The sequence below is a fragment of the Camelus dromedarius genome, chromosome 23 (assembly GCF_036321535.1).
Source record: "Camelus dromedarius isolate mCamDro1 chromosome 23, mCamDro1.pat, whole genome shotgun sequence".
NCBI lineage: Eukaryota > Metazoa > Chordata > Mammalia > Artiodactyla > Camelidae > Camelus > Camelus dromedarius.
Window position 1 is genome coordinate 27,939,603 of NC_087458.1, and position 16,499 is coordinate 27,956,101.

The 16,499-nt window shown below is 42.6% G+C and overlaps 1 protein-coding gene across 2 annotated transcripts in view; it reads right to left on the reverse strand.

Annotated features, from left to right (window-relative positions):
• The window catches only part of COLGALT2 (collagen beta(1-O)galactosyltransferase 2), a 126,257-nt gene that overhangs the window by 42,455 nt on the left and 67,303 nt on the right, over window positions 1-16,499 (reverse strand). For both annotated transcript variants that reach the window (XM_031435604.2, XM_031435603.2), the window contains exons 2-4: window positions 6,072-6,182; window positions 3,499-3,616; window positions 1,297-1,431 (exon numbers count right to left, since the gene is read on the reverse strand). In XM_031435604.2, the coding sequence (XP_031291464.1) occupies window positions 1,297-1,431; window positions 3,499-3,616; window positions 6,072-6,085 (267 nt within the window). In that variant the 5' untranslated portion in view covers window positions 6,086-6,182. The remainder of the gene's footprint in view (window positions 1-1,296; window positions 1,432-3,498; window positions 3,617-6,071; window positions 6,183-16,499) is intronic.

Sequence of the window (16,499 nt, forward strand, 5' to 3'; positions counted from 1 at the left end):
TCAAAGACCATTAAAATATTTAAAACTCTTTGACTCACTAATTCCACTCCTAAGAAGCTGTCCTAAGGAAATGATATTAAATGTAGAAAATTTTATATTAATCACGATAGTCCTTATAACATTAAAAGTTGCATGGATGTCCCTGGAGAATGTCATTCTAAGTGAAGTAAGCCAGAAAGGGAAAGAAAAACACCATATGATATCACTCATATGTGGAATCTTAAAAAAAAGAGAGAGAGAGACAAATGAACTTACATATAAAACAGAAACAGACTCACAGACATAGAATACAGACTTGTGGTTGCCAGAGGGGAGAGGGGTGGGAAGGGATAAACTGGGAGTTCAAGATTTGCAGATACTGACAGGTATATATAAAACAGATAAACAAGTTTATACTGTATGACACAGGGAAATATATTCAATATCTTGTAGTAGCTCACAGTGAAAAAGAATGTGAAAGTGAATATACGTATGTTCATGTACAACTGAAGCACTGTGCTGCGCACCAGAAACTGACACAGCATTGTAAACTGACTATAAGTCAGTAAAAAAAAAAAAAAAAAATTAAAAGTTACAAACAACTTAAATGTTTTTAAACTAAGAGAAAGTTTAAATAAATTGCAGTTATAGCCACTTGATGATACAGTTAAAAACATGCAAGCTGTTATTGCTGATGCTAGAGTGGCAGAAATTAACATGATTTTTTTGTTACTTCTTTCTATTTCCAATTTTTTATTGTCCTTATGCTAGTTGTGATGACAAAAAAAAAAACTATTTAATTTTTTAAAAAATCTCTGAATCAGGGAGAAAAAAAGGACAAATCCCAGCAAGCTTTATTGGTTAATTTAAAGCTTCTAATGCTAAGCTCATCAGAATATTTTACTCATAATTCACTAATACAGAAGAGCGCACTGGGTTGTGGCACTGGACCTGAACTTACCTCCTTTCCGGAGAATGCTTGCTCTAGTAATACACTGACATGCGTGTTTCAAGGGAGAAGATGAGAAAAAGCTTAATGGGGCTACTGTGGACTTGTGGCTGCCTTATTAAAACTCATAACCTTTAGATAAACAACAGGGACCTACTGTATAGCTCTGGAACTATATTCAATTTTTTGTAATAACATATAATGGAAAAGAATCTTTAAAAATGTATGTGTATATGTAACTGAATTACTTTGCTGTACACCTGAAACTAATATTGTAAAAATCAACTATACTTCAATAAAAAATTAAAAAATAAAATAAAAACATTTTAAAATCCTCATAACCTTAATTCATCAGCCAAAAGACTTGCCTGAGGTGTGATTCCACACCAGAAGTTCGAATACAGGCCCCGAGACTCCAGCATGGGGGCCACGATGGTTTTGTTCTCTGCCATCATTAGATTGAGGGTCTGTGGGTTAGTCAGGAAGTTGTCAACATCTATGAACTAGGAAAAGAAAGGGAAATCATCAGGTGAAAAGACACTTTTCAGTAGTGGGCACGAGAATAGACCAGCACTCCCAAAGGATCACAGGAACTCGCCCATGAGACGTGGAACCAACGATCCCCATTTTCTTCATGGAAACCGACTGCGGCCGAGTGGCTTTCATTCAGGAGCAGTACATCTAGTCTAATTTCCAGATGTTTATCTCTGCAGAAGGCACCAAGCAGTCATCTGGTGTTAGCATACTGGGCACACGCTCAACCAGGGCTCAACCCACACCTCACTTGACCCACACCGTGGTTAGTGGTTGAAGGACAAGAAATCAATAGCTCCAAGCCCTTAAAGATTCACTCCCACAAACAGAGGTCCCCACCGTAGGTAAAAATGAAAAGACAGATTTAGATTGTCTATCGTAATGCCCAAATGACTCAAAACAGATCCACTGATACAATTTTAATGTTACAATTAGGATTTTTGCTTGCATTACACCAGCCCGGGCTAACCAATGAGTCTATTTCCCCTTATTGCCAAAAGTCCATGTTAACACTAATCCGTTTACAGGGACAGTGTAACGACGGTTTCTATCATATAAAATAAATAATCACACTAAGCTGTATACTTAAAAACGACTAAAATGGCAGGTTTTATGTTATATATATTTTACCACGCACACAAGTCAATAAATAATCAGCTTTCATTCTTATGATAGTAAATCTGTTTATTTACCAAAAATTTTGTGGTTCAGCACTTGTACACAATGCCATTTAAACAGCTGTACAATGTTAGATATCAGCACAATTTGAGAACTTCTACGAAGTTATTTATACTGAAAGTGTGTGCGTGGTAAACTACTGGGTTGGGTTTTGCTGTGGTTGAGGGGCTGGGGGTGTGTACAGGTTAAATGTATTCCCTTTAGGAATCAGCGTCTAGTGACAGAGAGCAGACATCTGCAAATTTAATTAAATGACATTGGCTTTGCCTTCTTGGTGTTATTTCTAGTTTTGTACTGGGAAACGTTTGTCAAAAGAATTAAATGGGAGTTTAGGGGCAACAGATGAAGAACCTGGAGCCCATAAACTTGTGGGGGAAAAAAGCCTCTGTCAATTTTCAAAAGGGAACTGGGACCATAGCTCCTTGCTGCTTAGGAAGCTGTCCTTTACAGTTGAGACAGGTTCCAGGGGGACAAGGACGGAAAGTAATGTTGATTCTTAATCGTCAAGTCCAGTATCTTTCAGGACCACTCTCAAAGTTCCAAGGGAAGTAATGGAACCCCGTCACGGAGAGAAATTCTCCAGGGGAGTCCAGCATAATTAGGAGCAACCAGGAAGCCAAGCAGGCAGTGCCATCCCCCAAACACTCAGGAGCAAAAGGGAGCAAAGGTTCAGAGCTGTTCATCTGAATCTCTCTCTCTCTTTTTTTTTTTAATATATATATATTTTTTACTATTAGTTTTTAAAGTTTTTCAAAGTTAAGTTTTTAATTTTTTTTAATGGAAGTACTGGGGATTGAGACCAGGACCTCATGCATGGTAGGCATGCAGTCTACCACTGAGCTATATTCCCCACTGCCCCAAATCTCTTTTTATGTAATTAATTTCCCATATCTCCCAAATTTTTCCAAAAAGTTATTTTTTTTCTTTTTCAATTTTATTAGGTAGAATTATTACAGTTCAACTGCACATACACATTATATTGCATGTAAATACATATTTATTTTATTTTTATTTATTTATTTTAATTTAATATTTTATTGTTACTAAGACATTGTACATTGCTTTACCCACTGCGTTCCCTACGAACTAAAAAGATTCAGAGTTTCTCATGCCTACTATAATTCAGGCGCTTATCTGCTCACTCACTGAAAATGCATTTAAAGAACAAGTCTGAGGTGAAGTCCGGGTGTCACGATACTAAGTTCTCCAAATTTTTTTCTTGTGCTTTTATTAAAAAGTTGAGGAGATAATGCCTAAATAAATGTTGTTTTGATTGCTTCCACAGTCCTAGGTTATCAACAACTGATTCGGACACATTCTAGATAACGGTTGTCAAGAAATAAAACATCCGTTTTTACCAGAATGTAATCTGACCATTTTTCCCTCGCAGTTCGAAGGGCTGCCTGACGTAGTTTCATCACATGAGCAAAACGGGAGCCAGCCCAGTGCTTTGGTCCAATTTCATCAGGGTAAGACCTAAAAAAAAAAAAGATAGTAATATTAATAATAGCCAATTATAATCACTGAGTACCTGTGTATTCTAGGCACTATGTACTAATTCATTTAATCCTCCAGTAGAACCCTAGGAAGTTGACAGTATTATGACTTTCATCATCCCATTATCACAGATAAGAAGCTGAAGCAAGGCAGGAGTAAGTAATTTGCTGCTTACCATACACATGAATCGTTATGTGAAATATTTCAGTGGGTTCTTAATAGAACACAGTCCTTATGATGGAAGTGCCAGCACTCTCCCCATTTCACAGATGAGGTAATCAGTTAGCTGGTTAAGTCATCTGCTTAACGTTACGTAGTAAATAAGGGGCACACTTAGGATTTGAATCCAGGCATAACCCCAACGTTCATGTTCCTAGACACTTTCTTCTACATTCTACCATCACATAAATTTGGAAAATGTTACAGCATCAGAATACAAGTTTTCCAGGAAAAACAAAAGTTTACTTTCCATAGTCACGTCTCAGGAAAGGATTCCACAGGGCCTAACGCATGGATCTACACAGAACGACTGAGGTCATGGAGCAAATGCATAATGCTGCTGGGATCTCTATCAATGTCCACAAAACAGCCAGGCCAGGACTTCACGGCCACGGAGGCAGGCAGGTCGGCACACCCTCGAGAACCTTTCTGAAAGCTCCCAACTGGTGTGGACGTCGATAAAGTGACAGTGGCCCCAAACTGGCTGCCACATCCAGTTCCTGTAGCTGCACTGGCAGGCACTGGCTTCAGTGAATGAGAAACCACAAAAACAAGGCTGTACCCATACACATAAGATGAATAAAGCTATTTATTGCACAAGAATTTGCTGGAATGTCTTCCCTAATTATTGTTTCTACAAAAATCAGTGGAATTTCTGTTTTTTTTAATACTTTGCCCCAAAAAACGCCTTCCCTGATATTTCTCACAATGACCTTGGCATACAATATACTTAGTCAAAATCTGGCTATGGAGAAAATGGGCAGTTATAGGTACATAGATTGTTCCGGGCCATTCTAATTAGACCAAATTCCATTATAAGGACCTCCAAAAGAGTGTTCAAAATCTTTTATAAGTGGTCAAGTTTGGTTGTTCAATTTTGCTCCATATATGAACCATATGCTGAGATCTGAGAGATACACGTAGATACGTGTATATGTATGTATATATATAATAAAAGTATGATAAAAAGAGAGACTAGAAGAACAAAAAATTTGTTTTGGAAAAGTATTTATTATTATAATACAAATTTGGCTTTCAATAAATGACTTATCCTGGGCAAATTTCAACAGCTCAATCCATCCTGCTTCTACAATTCTACAATTGTAGCAGCCTTGGGAATGTTCAGAATAGTAAGTTTTAAATATATTTATTTATTTTCTCATTTATTCATTTGTTCACCTGACAAGCATGAATTTAGTGCCCACCAAGAACATAGCATTGGGTTTAAAATAAAATGTTTTTATATCTTGGCCCCTGCCAAAGAAATTTTTTAAAATACTTAGAAAAAAAATGCATGAATTAGTAAAAATTAGTTAAGTTTATGGTTGTGCCTCACTGGGTGATACAGGAAATAAGCAATGCAAGTGTTGAGAGGAAGGTAGATCTTTATAAATGGAACGATCGGCAACAGCTTTTGGTAGTGGCTGGGATTTGGGGTAAGAGTTGGTTACAAAGAAAGAAAGGAAAGCTTGGGGTTGACAACAAAAGGAACATCTAGATAGAGCACTTTTAGGAAATTGGTGCACAGGTATGAAGGCTAAATTTATGGAATCTTTTAAAAATATAATCAGATATTTGAACTCAGTTCTGTAGGTCCTAGAGAGTCACTGGAATCTTTTCAACTGAGAAATGAAAGCACATTATAAATGTTTTAGGTAGACTGATTTGATTGTATTGTATGTAGGATGATTTAAAGATAGAAACAACTAAGAGATTGTTATGGTAAAGACTGGAAATAACCTAAATGTCCATCAGTAGGAGGTTGATTAAATAATCACAGTACATCCATACAATGGATATTCACTCTGCAGTCATAAAAATAATGAAGATGCCTCTTCACTATTGCTATGGAATGATTACCAAACTAAGATAAGTGAAAAAGCAAGGTGTATGTAAAAATTACACAAACTTTTTGCTACAGTCCCTAAGTATAAAAGGTTTACACTCAAAGTATGAATAAATGATATCAATATTTTAATACATACTGCTGTTGGTAACATACTTGAGAACTAACGAGAACTTGAACTTGGCTGGTAGCTGCAGGAGTGCAGAGGGAGAGAGAAGATCTCTCAAAGCAAGGAACAGCAGGTCTTTGTAACTTGCTAGATACAAAGACGAAAGACAAGGGAAGTCACATGCACCTCCAAGACTGGGAGCCTGGCTGAGCGGGGCACGGGTATACAGTGAGTTTACAGAATGCTCTCTTGCTACTCACTCAGGTTCATCCATAGGCCTCCACTCCACATAGTGGTAGACTCTCTGCACATTTTTCAACCACTCCCTGAGTATTTCTGTTGTATTATCCACATTGTGGTCTGTGGCTGCCCTGTGTGAGAGAAAGCACAGCACAGCTGAGTTATGATGTCATCCAGAGAAAGAGGGAAAAATCCAAAAGACCCCAGATGAATTGAACAGCAAAGGCCAGTTCTAGAAATTGCATATATGAAAATGATCCCCTCATCGTCCAAACTAGACAATGAATTTCCAAAGGGAGAGATGATGCTTAAAACCATCTCTGTGTCATTAGCTCTTCAAGCAGGACTTGGCCAATAGCAGAATCAATAAATGGTTGTACTAAAATAGTATATGCAGAAAGTGAATTAAAGCCAGTTAATTAATATTCTTGGAAAGTTTCTCATTTAATTTTTTAGTTATCTAACATGTAAACTCTGCCTTTTAACTTCAATAACCAGGACCCTCAACTTTAGCAATGATTCAGTTGCATTTTCATTTCAAGTCCAACAGATTTTTTTCAGCAGCGCTGTTTTAATCACATGAAATAGAGGGGAAAGTCACGATAACAGTTCCCAGCATAAAATTAAAAATCCAAGGTATCGTCTCTTCTCTGTTTTGGATTAATTCTACCACCACTTACACAAATTTGAGTACCCTCAAAAGTCTTCCAACAATGTACACAAAACTTGCTTCTGTTCTCCCTTGAAAGTTTAGCAAACTGACCCACCTAAAAAGGAGCTTAATCACTTATTAAAACAAAGATATTTCAAATTATATCACAGAGCTAACTCATGCTGTGTGTACAATACACATCTAAAACAAAGCTATTCAGGATACCTAAAAACGAACCGATGTTCCTGTCAACTGGAAAAGAAGGAAAGCAGGGGTTGTAATCTTGACATCAAATAAGGCAGAATTCAGGCCAAAAGAAATTAAACATGACAAAGCAAGATTATAATTATAGTAATAAAGCTAGAGGATGTAATTCACATCAAAGATATTAACAAATGTGAATATCCGTGTACCTTCACATAACAGAGGGGAGGGGTTGGCAAACTTTCCTTTGAGTCAGCTAATGACTGCTTTAGGCTTGCAGGCCATACACTGTCTGCCGCAACCACTCAGCACGGCCACTGTAGCAGTAAAGCAGCCATGCACAACATATAAAGGAATGAACACTGCTCTGCTCTAATAAAGCTTTATTTACAAAAGGTCTGCAGGCTGTGGTTTGTCAACCCCCGGTACAGCAGAAAGTAGAGAGACTGCAAACAAAACAGAAACACAAAGAAAAAGAGGTGTTAACTTACTACTTTCAGTTGAAGCTGACATAGTGTAAATGGAAAACAAGTAAATATACAGAAGACCTATACAACACAGTACAGACAGAGATTATATCTTCTTGTCAAATACACATGGAACAGTCACAAAGATGGACCAACAATTACACTAGAAAGCAAGCCTCTAATAAACTGGAATAACTTAAACAGCATTCTTTGATCACAATGTCATAAAGCTAGAAATTAGTAATAAAATAAAACACCAAAATTCCATTAAAAACTCTCTATTAAACAATTATTGAGTGAAAGAAGAAATACAAATCAACTTTAAAATTTCTAAAAATAAACAATGAGGAGTCAAGACGGCGGAACAGAGAGACTCACAGCTCGCCCTCTCCCACAAATACACCAAGAACTACATCCACAAACCCACTGCCTCACACAGAACACCTCCTGCACTCTGGCAGAGTGTCCCTCGTTTCGAAATACAGGAGGATTCTCACAAAATCCGGTAGGAGAAAAAAGGAAAAAGAAAAACTTGGTGCAGGACCAGTCCTGCAGGGAGGGAGTGGCACAGGAAGAAAGGCACCCTCACTCTGGGACACCCTCTCCAGCCGGGAGGTCAACGGGGACAGAAGCGGAGCTTCCGAGGCTCAGAGCAGAAAGTGGCAACTGATTGGCAGACAGAACCAAGGGAAACTGCCACAGAGGGTCCCTGCAAACTCCAGGCTGAGCCCCGAGCCAGCAGGGATAAGCCGGGACTGGCTGCTGGAGATGGGTGAGGAGCCCAGGCAGGGGACTGGGGCCCACTGCACAGAGGCAGCCTCAAGGGGCTGGGGGGCAGTGTGAGCTGGGCTGGGGGTGTGCGCATGGAGCAGAATAGCCGGGGGCCCCTATAAAAAAGCACTACTGTTGGTGTGTGTAAGAGGGAGGGGTGCACACAGCCGCTTTCTGCACTTGGCTCCATTGCTGCTGTGTTCTCCTGAGAAGAGAGGTGGGGCTTGGTCATAGCCATCACTGCCACGTGGAGGCGGGGCAGAAAGCTGAATCCACACCCAGCAGCCCTGCAACTTCACAAGCAGGACTGAGTCTGTTTACAGCCCCAGGCAGAGAGGGCGGATTTGCTCTCTCGGGACCCTTTCTGGATCCAAGCCTACAGGATGAACAGGCAGTGAGTGAAGTTCTGATTCACTGCGGGGTGAGTACAGGTATTTACAACAGGCTGGCGTACCATACCCATATGCAGAGGCGGGGCTGGGGTCTGTGCGGACCCTGTGATGGACCACAAATTCAGGTGTGTGACTGCATGCTTGCTACGGTAGGTCCTAGGGTCTGACATTGGCAGATCTGCACTGGTGGCTCCTGGGGCCCAGAACCTGGGGGACACCAGGGCAGGTGGCCAACATTCTCGCAGCTAAGGTGAGGACAAAAGAAGCATCAACAAAGAGTACTTTGTAAGCCCGCATAACAAGTGACAGACAACACCACAGAGGACACTTCCCAAGGGCCATCTCCTGCCCACTTTTCTTCCCAGCTGAAGCGCTTCAACCCTGCCAACGACACACCACAGATCAGAAACAGGTCTAGAAGCCTCTATTCCAACAACAGGGGAGCAGGCCAGGCCCCTGTCAAGGCTGTGACAACCACAGAACAAAAAGGAGGCCCCGCTGGACAACAACAATCAAGGCAGGCTCTGATCACAAACCAAGCACCCCCCAATTAAAGGGATAACAGCCAACATTCATGGAGGAAAGAGGTGGCAACTATCCATACTAAGAACAGCCCTCACAACAAAACCGTTAATGCACACAGTCTACACAGGAATGCTCCTGCTTTAAATAAAAACAAACTAATAAAAAGATAAAACAGCCCTTCAAGACCACAGTAGATAACTGACACTGCTAAATTATCCATAGAGCCAGAGAAATGTAAGTGAAATGAAGAAGCAGAGGAACCACTCCCAATTAAAAGAACAAGAGAAGTCCCCTGAAAGAACGATCAAGGAAATAGACCTCAATAGTCTATTAGATCATGACTTCAAAAAGGGGGTGATCAAAGCACTGACAGAACTAAAAGAGACTATGAATAGAGACAGCGAATACTTTTAAAAAGGAAATTGAAACTATAAAGAGGAGCCAATTAAAAATGGAAAACTCAACTGCTGAGATAAGACCAGAGGTAAAGGTAGTCAAAAACAGACTCGATGATGCACAGGAACAAGTAAGTGACCTAGAAGACAGGGTAACAGAAGTCACCCAATCAGAACAGCAGGCAGAAAAGCAAATAAAAACCAGTGAAAGCAATATAAGTGACCTCTGGGATGATATAAAGTGTGCCAACCTATGCATAATAGGGGTCCCAGCAGGAGAAGAAAGAGAAAAGGGAATTGAAAAGGTATTTAAAGAAATCATGACTAAAAACTTCCCAAACCTAAACAAGGAAACAGATATCCATGTACAAGAGGCACAGAGGGTCCCAAACAGACCTACAACAAGACATGTTATAATTAAGATGGCCAAAGTTAAAGGTAGAAAAAGGATCCTAAAGGCAGCAAGAGAAAAACAGAGAGTCAGTTACAAGGGAACCCCCATAAGGCTCTCAGCTGATTTCTCTACGCAAACACTGCAGGCCAGAAGGGAGTGATACATTCAAAGTCCTGAATGAGAAAGAGTTGCAACCTAGGATGCTCTCTCTGGCAGGACTACCCTTTGGAGTAGAAGGAGAGAGAAAGAATCTCACAGACAAGCAAAAACTAAAAGAATTCAGCAACACTAAACCGATACCAAGGAGTTCCTACTGGGAGGGAAAGCTATTGGCCTTATCAGCAACAGCAGGTCCCTGGGAGCACGGCCTTGATAAGAGCAAATGAAGACATACGGACAGTGGTCACGTCTTCCACTTATGGCAACTTCAGTCAATAGGATTTTATTAAACCCAACTTATAATGGTTTTTGGTCTTCCTACCTGAGCTTTTGGTAGTCACTGCTGCTCCAAAAGTAACAAATGAAATCTTTAAGAGACAGAATATTTAGGAATGTTCAAGAGAAAAAAATAAATAAATCATTATGCCAAGCATGGCAGAACTCCACGTTACACAGGGAATGAATTTCTGTAAAACACAGAGTAACTAAAGTAAAGGTATGTAACTTAAGTCATAAGGTATTAAAAAATGGGGACTAGAGGTATATGAGTAATGTCTGAAAATTTTATTTCATAAAATGGGTATCTGAATGAAAACTAGCCTTAAACATTATTCAAAAAATAGAGCATCAGGAGGTGATGTCACTGGTCACCTTGATCTACTTTCATATCTTTCCTGGAAATCAGATTAGAACCAGCTCCTTTCTCCAGAACAAGGTTTAGGAGGGAGAGAGACCCACAGAGCCACCCAGACATCCCACTGTCTGGAGGGCCGAGAGGTGCGGCGTGCAGCCGACAGTGCCGGAGGACACCAGGTGTGCAAGCTGGGACAAAGACGGGGCAGTGCGAGGAGGTGGGAGCGTGGACCAGGAGGCAGCGTGGAACAGAGCCACGGGCTCCACCCAGCTTGCAGCTGTGCCGACATCCACTGCCACACACACACGGCCACAAGCTGCCCGTGTCCAGCAAAACGTCCATCATCAGAGCCAGGACGGGCCCCAGGAGAGTCGAGCCACTCTCCCCCGGTACGAGGCATGCACAGAACACCTCCGCTCTGATGCACATTACTCTTCATGCAACGAATTACAGGTAAGAATGAGCTGAAACAAAACAAAACAAAATCTTGACTACAGTGTTCACCGGGAGTTTCAGGGAATCTATGTTATCCCCAAATTACTTACAAATAGTGTAAGAAAATTTATACAGCATCTGCTTCGATCACTGATTGCTGTTTACTCATTACACAGGACTTCTATTCTCTTTGCCCTCCCTACATGTGGATGCATTTCCTCCTAATCACTTTAACAAATCTAAAATTTAACAAAGGTCTCATTGGGTGAAATTTATTTTCCTGGAGTACAGACCCCAGACTCGGCCTCAGTACCCACTCCTGAGAAACATCCTTAGGAGTGAGCGGCTTGGAGTGTGCAAAGATAGATGTGTCTAATTAAGGCAGAGATTTCAAACATTGTCCTTATTGAGTTAAAAAAATTTTCCTATACAGTTACTTCCCCGAATTATTAAGATTCTCTTTGTTCTCAGATTACTACGGAAACGAGCAAATCTTCCAGCTGTGGCCGCAGGTCCAGCCGGGTCTTTGATGTGCAGTGCCATCTCCTGCATGGTCCCACTGAGGAAGGCTTGCAATCCTCCCTCAAGACCAACTGCCCTGCCCCTCCACTCCCCTGGCGGAGGCAAATAAACAGAAATCCAGGCAGATACTTCTGACCGCTGCCTTTTAAGCCCTCCCATGACAATGTGTTTCCATTTGAATACATAATCATTAAAGCATGCAGGCGCTGGTCTGTTCGGAGGGTTGGAGAGATACAGCAAAGGCCCAGATGCAAGCTCCCTGGAGGAAACATGAGGCTTGAGTTAGAGGTTCTATTTTCAGAGTCCTGTAGAAAATGCAGCAGTGCAGTGCCTGACCTGCTGTGAGTCTCCGCAAGCAACAAGACACAGAAAACTCTGTGGCCAGGATGGATTTTTCCACCAAGCTAGGAAGCTGAGGACACAGAGAGTGTCGGGAGAAGCCGAGGCCTCTCTCCCAACCCGACGGGTCCTTCCAGTCCCATGGAGGATGAGTCTACCATCCTTCTCCCAGTCAGATCAGGGGAGGCACCCAGAGAGGTAACAAACATCATTTAGGGATTCCGTGAAGAAAACAAAGGATGAGGAGAGACATCTGGAGAGGCGATCGACAAGTGATTTACAGTCACTAATCAAAACTGGAAGCCTACTGTTTGGAAAAGCACAGGCAGGCCCTGGCTGGAAGCCCACACTCCCTGGAGGCAAAGCCTGTTCCATCTTTGCCTCAATTCTCCCAACCGGAGCAGAGTCACATTAAATCATCCCTCCGGCTCCAGATAAGGCAGCGAGGAGAGCTCAGCTCTTGAGCCCTGCCTATCCTCACATAACTAATTTTCTTTGAAGGCCCCACAGGGACAGTGACTTCCTTCGGTCTCTAAGGAGCACGAGGACCTGCCAGCCACTGAGAGGTCTCCCTCCTCCGCCTTCAGGAGAGCTGTGGCCCTGATGTGGCCGCAGTGCTCCTGGCTGGTCCCCTCTTTGTCCATCGGTCTTTGCTGGCTTTCTCTGGAGCGCGTACCTGGAATGGAAGAGCTGGGAGATACAGGTGCAACAACCACTTGGCCCCCGAAGAGGGAAATCCAGGCCCCTGTCACCACAAAGCTACGCATCCGCTTTCTCTCTGATTCTGCCTCCAGTTCTTCTTTCCTCTTCCTCGTCCCTAGCTGTGCACGTCAGCAAAGGCCCACGGGTCCCCATTTCAAAGCCAAATTAGGACAGGGGCAAACACATCCTGCAAGTATAATCAACAGCATGGTCAGGAGTCTCCTTGGCTAGTGAAGCTCCCGGGCCAGCAGGTGCACTGTCACTGTTACAGGGAAAAGCAGGAGCCCCTGGAGCAGACCAGAAGGTAAACCTGTCTGCAGGATGGCAGAGCTCGCGGTGGCCAAAAATGAAACTGAGAGTTCTTTGACAATGCCCAAACACACTGACATTTCTCCTTGTTTTAAAAGGTCAGTTTTCATTCCTCAGTCTTGGCTCCTACACTAATAGCCAACTTAAAGTAATCAGAACTGACTCATTTATTTTTAACACAAATCCTACAAAGGTTGTGAGGCCTAAACTCACATGAGTTAAGTGAGGGGCCACTGGAGCCACATCAAAGGTGCAGACTGGCTCTCTCAGCAGGTGGAGCACGGATACTGAGGACACGGCACTCCTGATCACCTCCATCTGCACTGACCCTCTGGGGATGTTCTTAGCCGCCCTGCCAGCCCCGCAAGTCTAGACTTCTGGTGCGACAGAACAGCAGCACTGCCAGCAGTGGGGCAGGCTGAAGGTAATACTGTGCAGCAATTGATCTTTGCTGCCTCGGAACCTGCAAAATACGTCCCCCGGAGGCTCAAGGGAACCGTGACGGAACGAACAACAAAGTCAGTCGCCACCTGGACCATTCACAACGTGACTAGTGAGTTGGCAAAAACGAGTTTTCCAACTTGCGGCTTCAAAAACTGAACTACCCTCTTAACTGCCTCATGCTTTCATCCAGCAAGGAAGGCTCCTTGGTGGAGAAAATAAAGAGCTCCACCTAAAAATAAAATTTCACTCTTGGAAGCAACCTAGTGAAGTTCACTTTCAAGAAAGGGCCTGTCTTCAAGTGCTACCACCTCTGTCTCTGCGCTCAGGGCAAGCCTCACCGGCAGCCGTTCTGGCGAGGGGAAGAGAGATGCGTGGCCACTTGGCAAAATATGACGACGGACTCTTGCCTCTTCGTTACTGTATCCAGTTGTTTAAAGATCTAGACTCTGTCTGTTGCGTGGAGACCAGATATGGACACAGTTAAGGATACGGACGTGAACTGGGGGCTGGGGAGTCCTTTTCCTAGATCCTATCAAGTCAGCTAGTAGCACTTCTCCCCAGTGAGCTCAGAAACCAGGAAAACTCACTTCTCACCAACCCTCCTCGCCAATAAATAAATATTTATGTTTTCTCAGTGTCCCTCTTCGGTATGTCCCACTTAATTCCGTAAACAATCACAGACATTATACCCCTGAAGACTGGGTGAGGATGATGTAAAGAGAAACGTTTAATTTGGGGAAGGCAATCAACCAAGCAATCAATCTCATTCCTAAAGGGCAGGAAAGAGGAATGGTGAAATTTCCCAACTGATCGGTTAACAGTCAATTCAAAAACCTGGTATCGTCTTAATAAAGTCAAGATGAATTTAATTAAACGTATGACAAATGAGCTATTTCTTGATGCTTTCCTCTCTTGATGTGAAGAGCCCCTCACCCGTATGTCATGTACTGTTCCATTCTGAACCTTGTGGGTAACTAATTAGGCGTATTTTTATCTCCTCATGTTATGGAAGAGAAGGCTGAGGATGAGAGGCCACGGCTTGCTCAAGCCACACAAATGGTGGGTGTCAGAGCCTGGACCTTTCCTTCAGGGCGTCTGATGCCCACTCCCAACCCGGGCTCAAGCCCCTCCACCACATTCACCCACAGAGAGGGGATGCCCACCTGTCAGACTGTAGGGGAACCTCTGACCTGTCAAGGACATTAATCAACACAACCCACGTATCATCACAGCATGAAAGGATGGATGTGCCCCAGCAGGAAACAAAACAACAGCAGCAACAAAAAGGGAAGGTTCATCAGTTCTCTAGAAGCTTTGTTGAAGTTCCCTTCAGCATAATTTTCCTTGGAGTCAAAACCCTTGGAATGCCATGAAAATACCGATGGCAGCGTCTGAGACAAGATAAATCTGCTTCTTGTTGGTCTAAGCGCTCGTTTTCCTGTTTTTCTTCTCCTTTGTCCTTTGTTTATTCTTCTTCCCACCATTTTTCACCCACTCTTCATTTCCTCTTTTCTCTTCCTTGCTGGATTTTCCAACTCTATTAAGTTGCTAAATTTGTGGATGTGCCCTGAAGAAATGGAGTTACTGGTGAAGCGTTCTCCCATGTGGTCAGAAACTAAAGCACTGATTCGAAAGATAGGACACACGGGACGCAGGAACACATTCTCCAGGAGCCCTGTGCCTCTCCGCCCAGCTCTGTAACTACACATCAGTTCCCGGCCTTCACGCCCAGCATCGCACCTGCTCCTGTACCATAATTAACTGGTTCTGTGTCCTTCTCTGTGAACCAGACTCTTCCCTAAGGATAGGGCTATCCAAGCACCTGACAGAGTTTACTGTGCAAAACAGGCACTAATCATGGGCTTGATGAATGAATGAATGTGCAATTTCGGAGGAAATTTCCCCAATCTGATGCAAATGCCTACAAAGGCTAAACACAGATAATATAAAGGAGGGAGTGAGATGGGCCATGTCTGAGCTGACAGCATGAGAGGTGTGGAATCTAAAAAAGAAAAAGACAAATGAACTTGTTTACAAAACAGAAACAGACTCACAGACATAGAAAACAAACTTACGGTTACCAGGGGGGAAGAGGAGGGGAAGGAGGGGGAAGGGATAAATTGGGAGTTCGAGATTTGCAGATACTAACTAATACATATATAATAGATAAAGAACAAGTTTATACTGCATAGCACATGAATATCTTGTTGTAACTTATAATGAAAAAGAACATGAAAATGAAAAAAAAAAGGACGCACACAGTCCCCATCTGATCGTTGCCATATGTGCCCCAAAATGCTAGATTTTCCAATTGTTTCAAGAGAAGCCAGATATTCAGTTTTTTTTGAGATAAAAGGGGTTTTGTTTTTTTTACAGCCTATCAGGCTGAAATGCCATGAATATATCCCAGCATGACAGGGGCTCTCTGGAAACCAGGGACCCGTCACAAAGACCACATTATTTCACCTCTTGGTAGCCACGGCCCATCCATCTGCACGTGCTCAGGGCGTACATTTCAGTAAAGACGTATTTCAGGTATGGTTGCGAGGACAGTAACAATATCACTGCCCTGCTTTCACACACCCAGAAAGCACCTTCGATGAAAAGGAAAGACTGATGTGTGTAGGCTGAGCAAGGTCTAAATAATTCTCTCAGGCAGTCTAATAGCAATAGAGTTGGAAAAATAGAAGAAACAATGATTCGGGCACCACGGGGTGAGCATAAGGGTACAACTTCCCACAACCACCTTATGTAACATCTCTGCATGCAACTAAGGCATAATTACAGCTACCCCATTTTTTAAGTAATAGCTTTACTGAAATATAATTCACATACCTAACAGTCACCCTTTTAAAGTGTACAATTCAGTGGTTTTTAGTGCATCCGTAGAGTTGTGCAACCATTACCATGATCCAATTTCAGAACACCTCTGTCACCCCGAAGAGAACCCCTGTCCCCATTATCAGTTGCTTCCCATCCTCCCCCTCTCTCCAGCCCCTGAAAACCGTTCTTCTATTTTCTTTCTCTATAGATTTGCCTTTTTGGGACATTGCATATAAATGGACTCACTTGGGTGTGGCCGTTTGTGTTTGACTTCTTTCAGT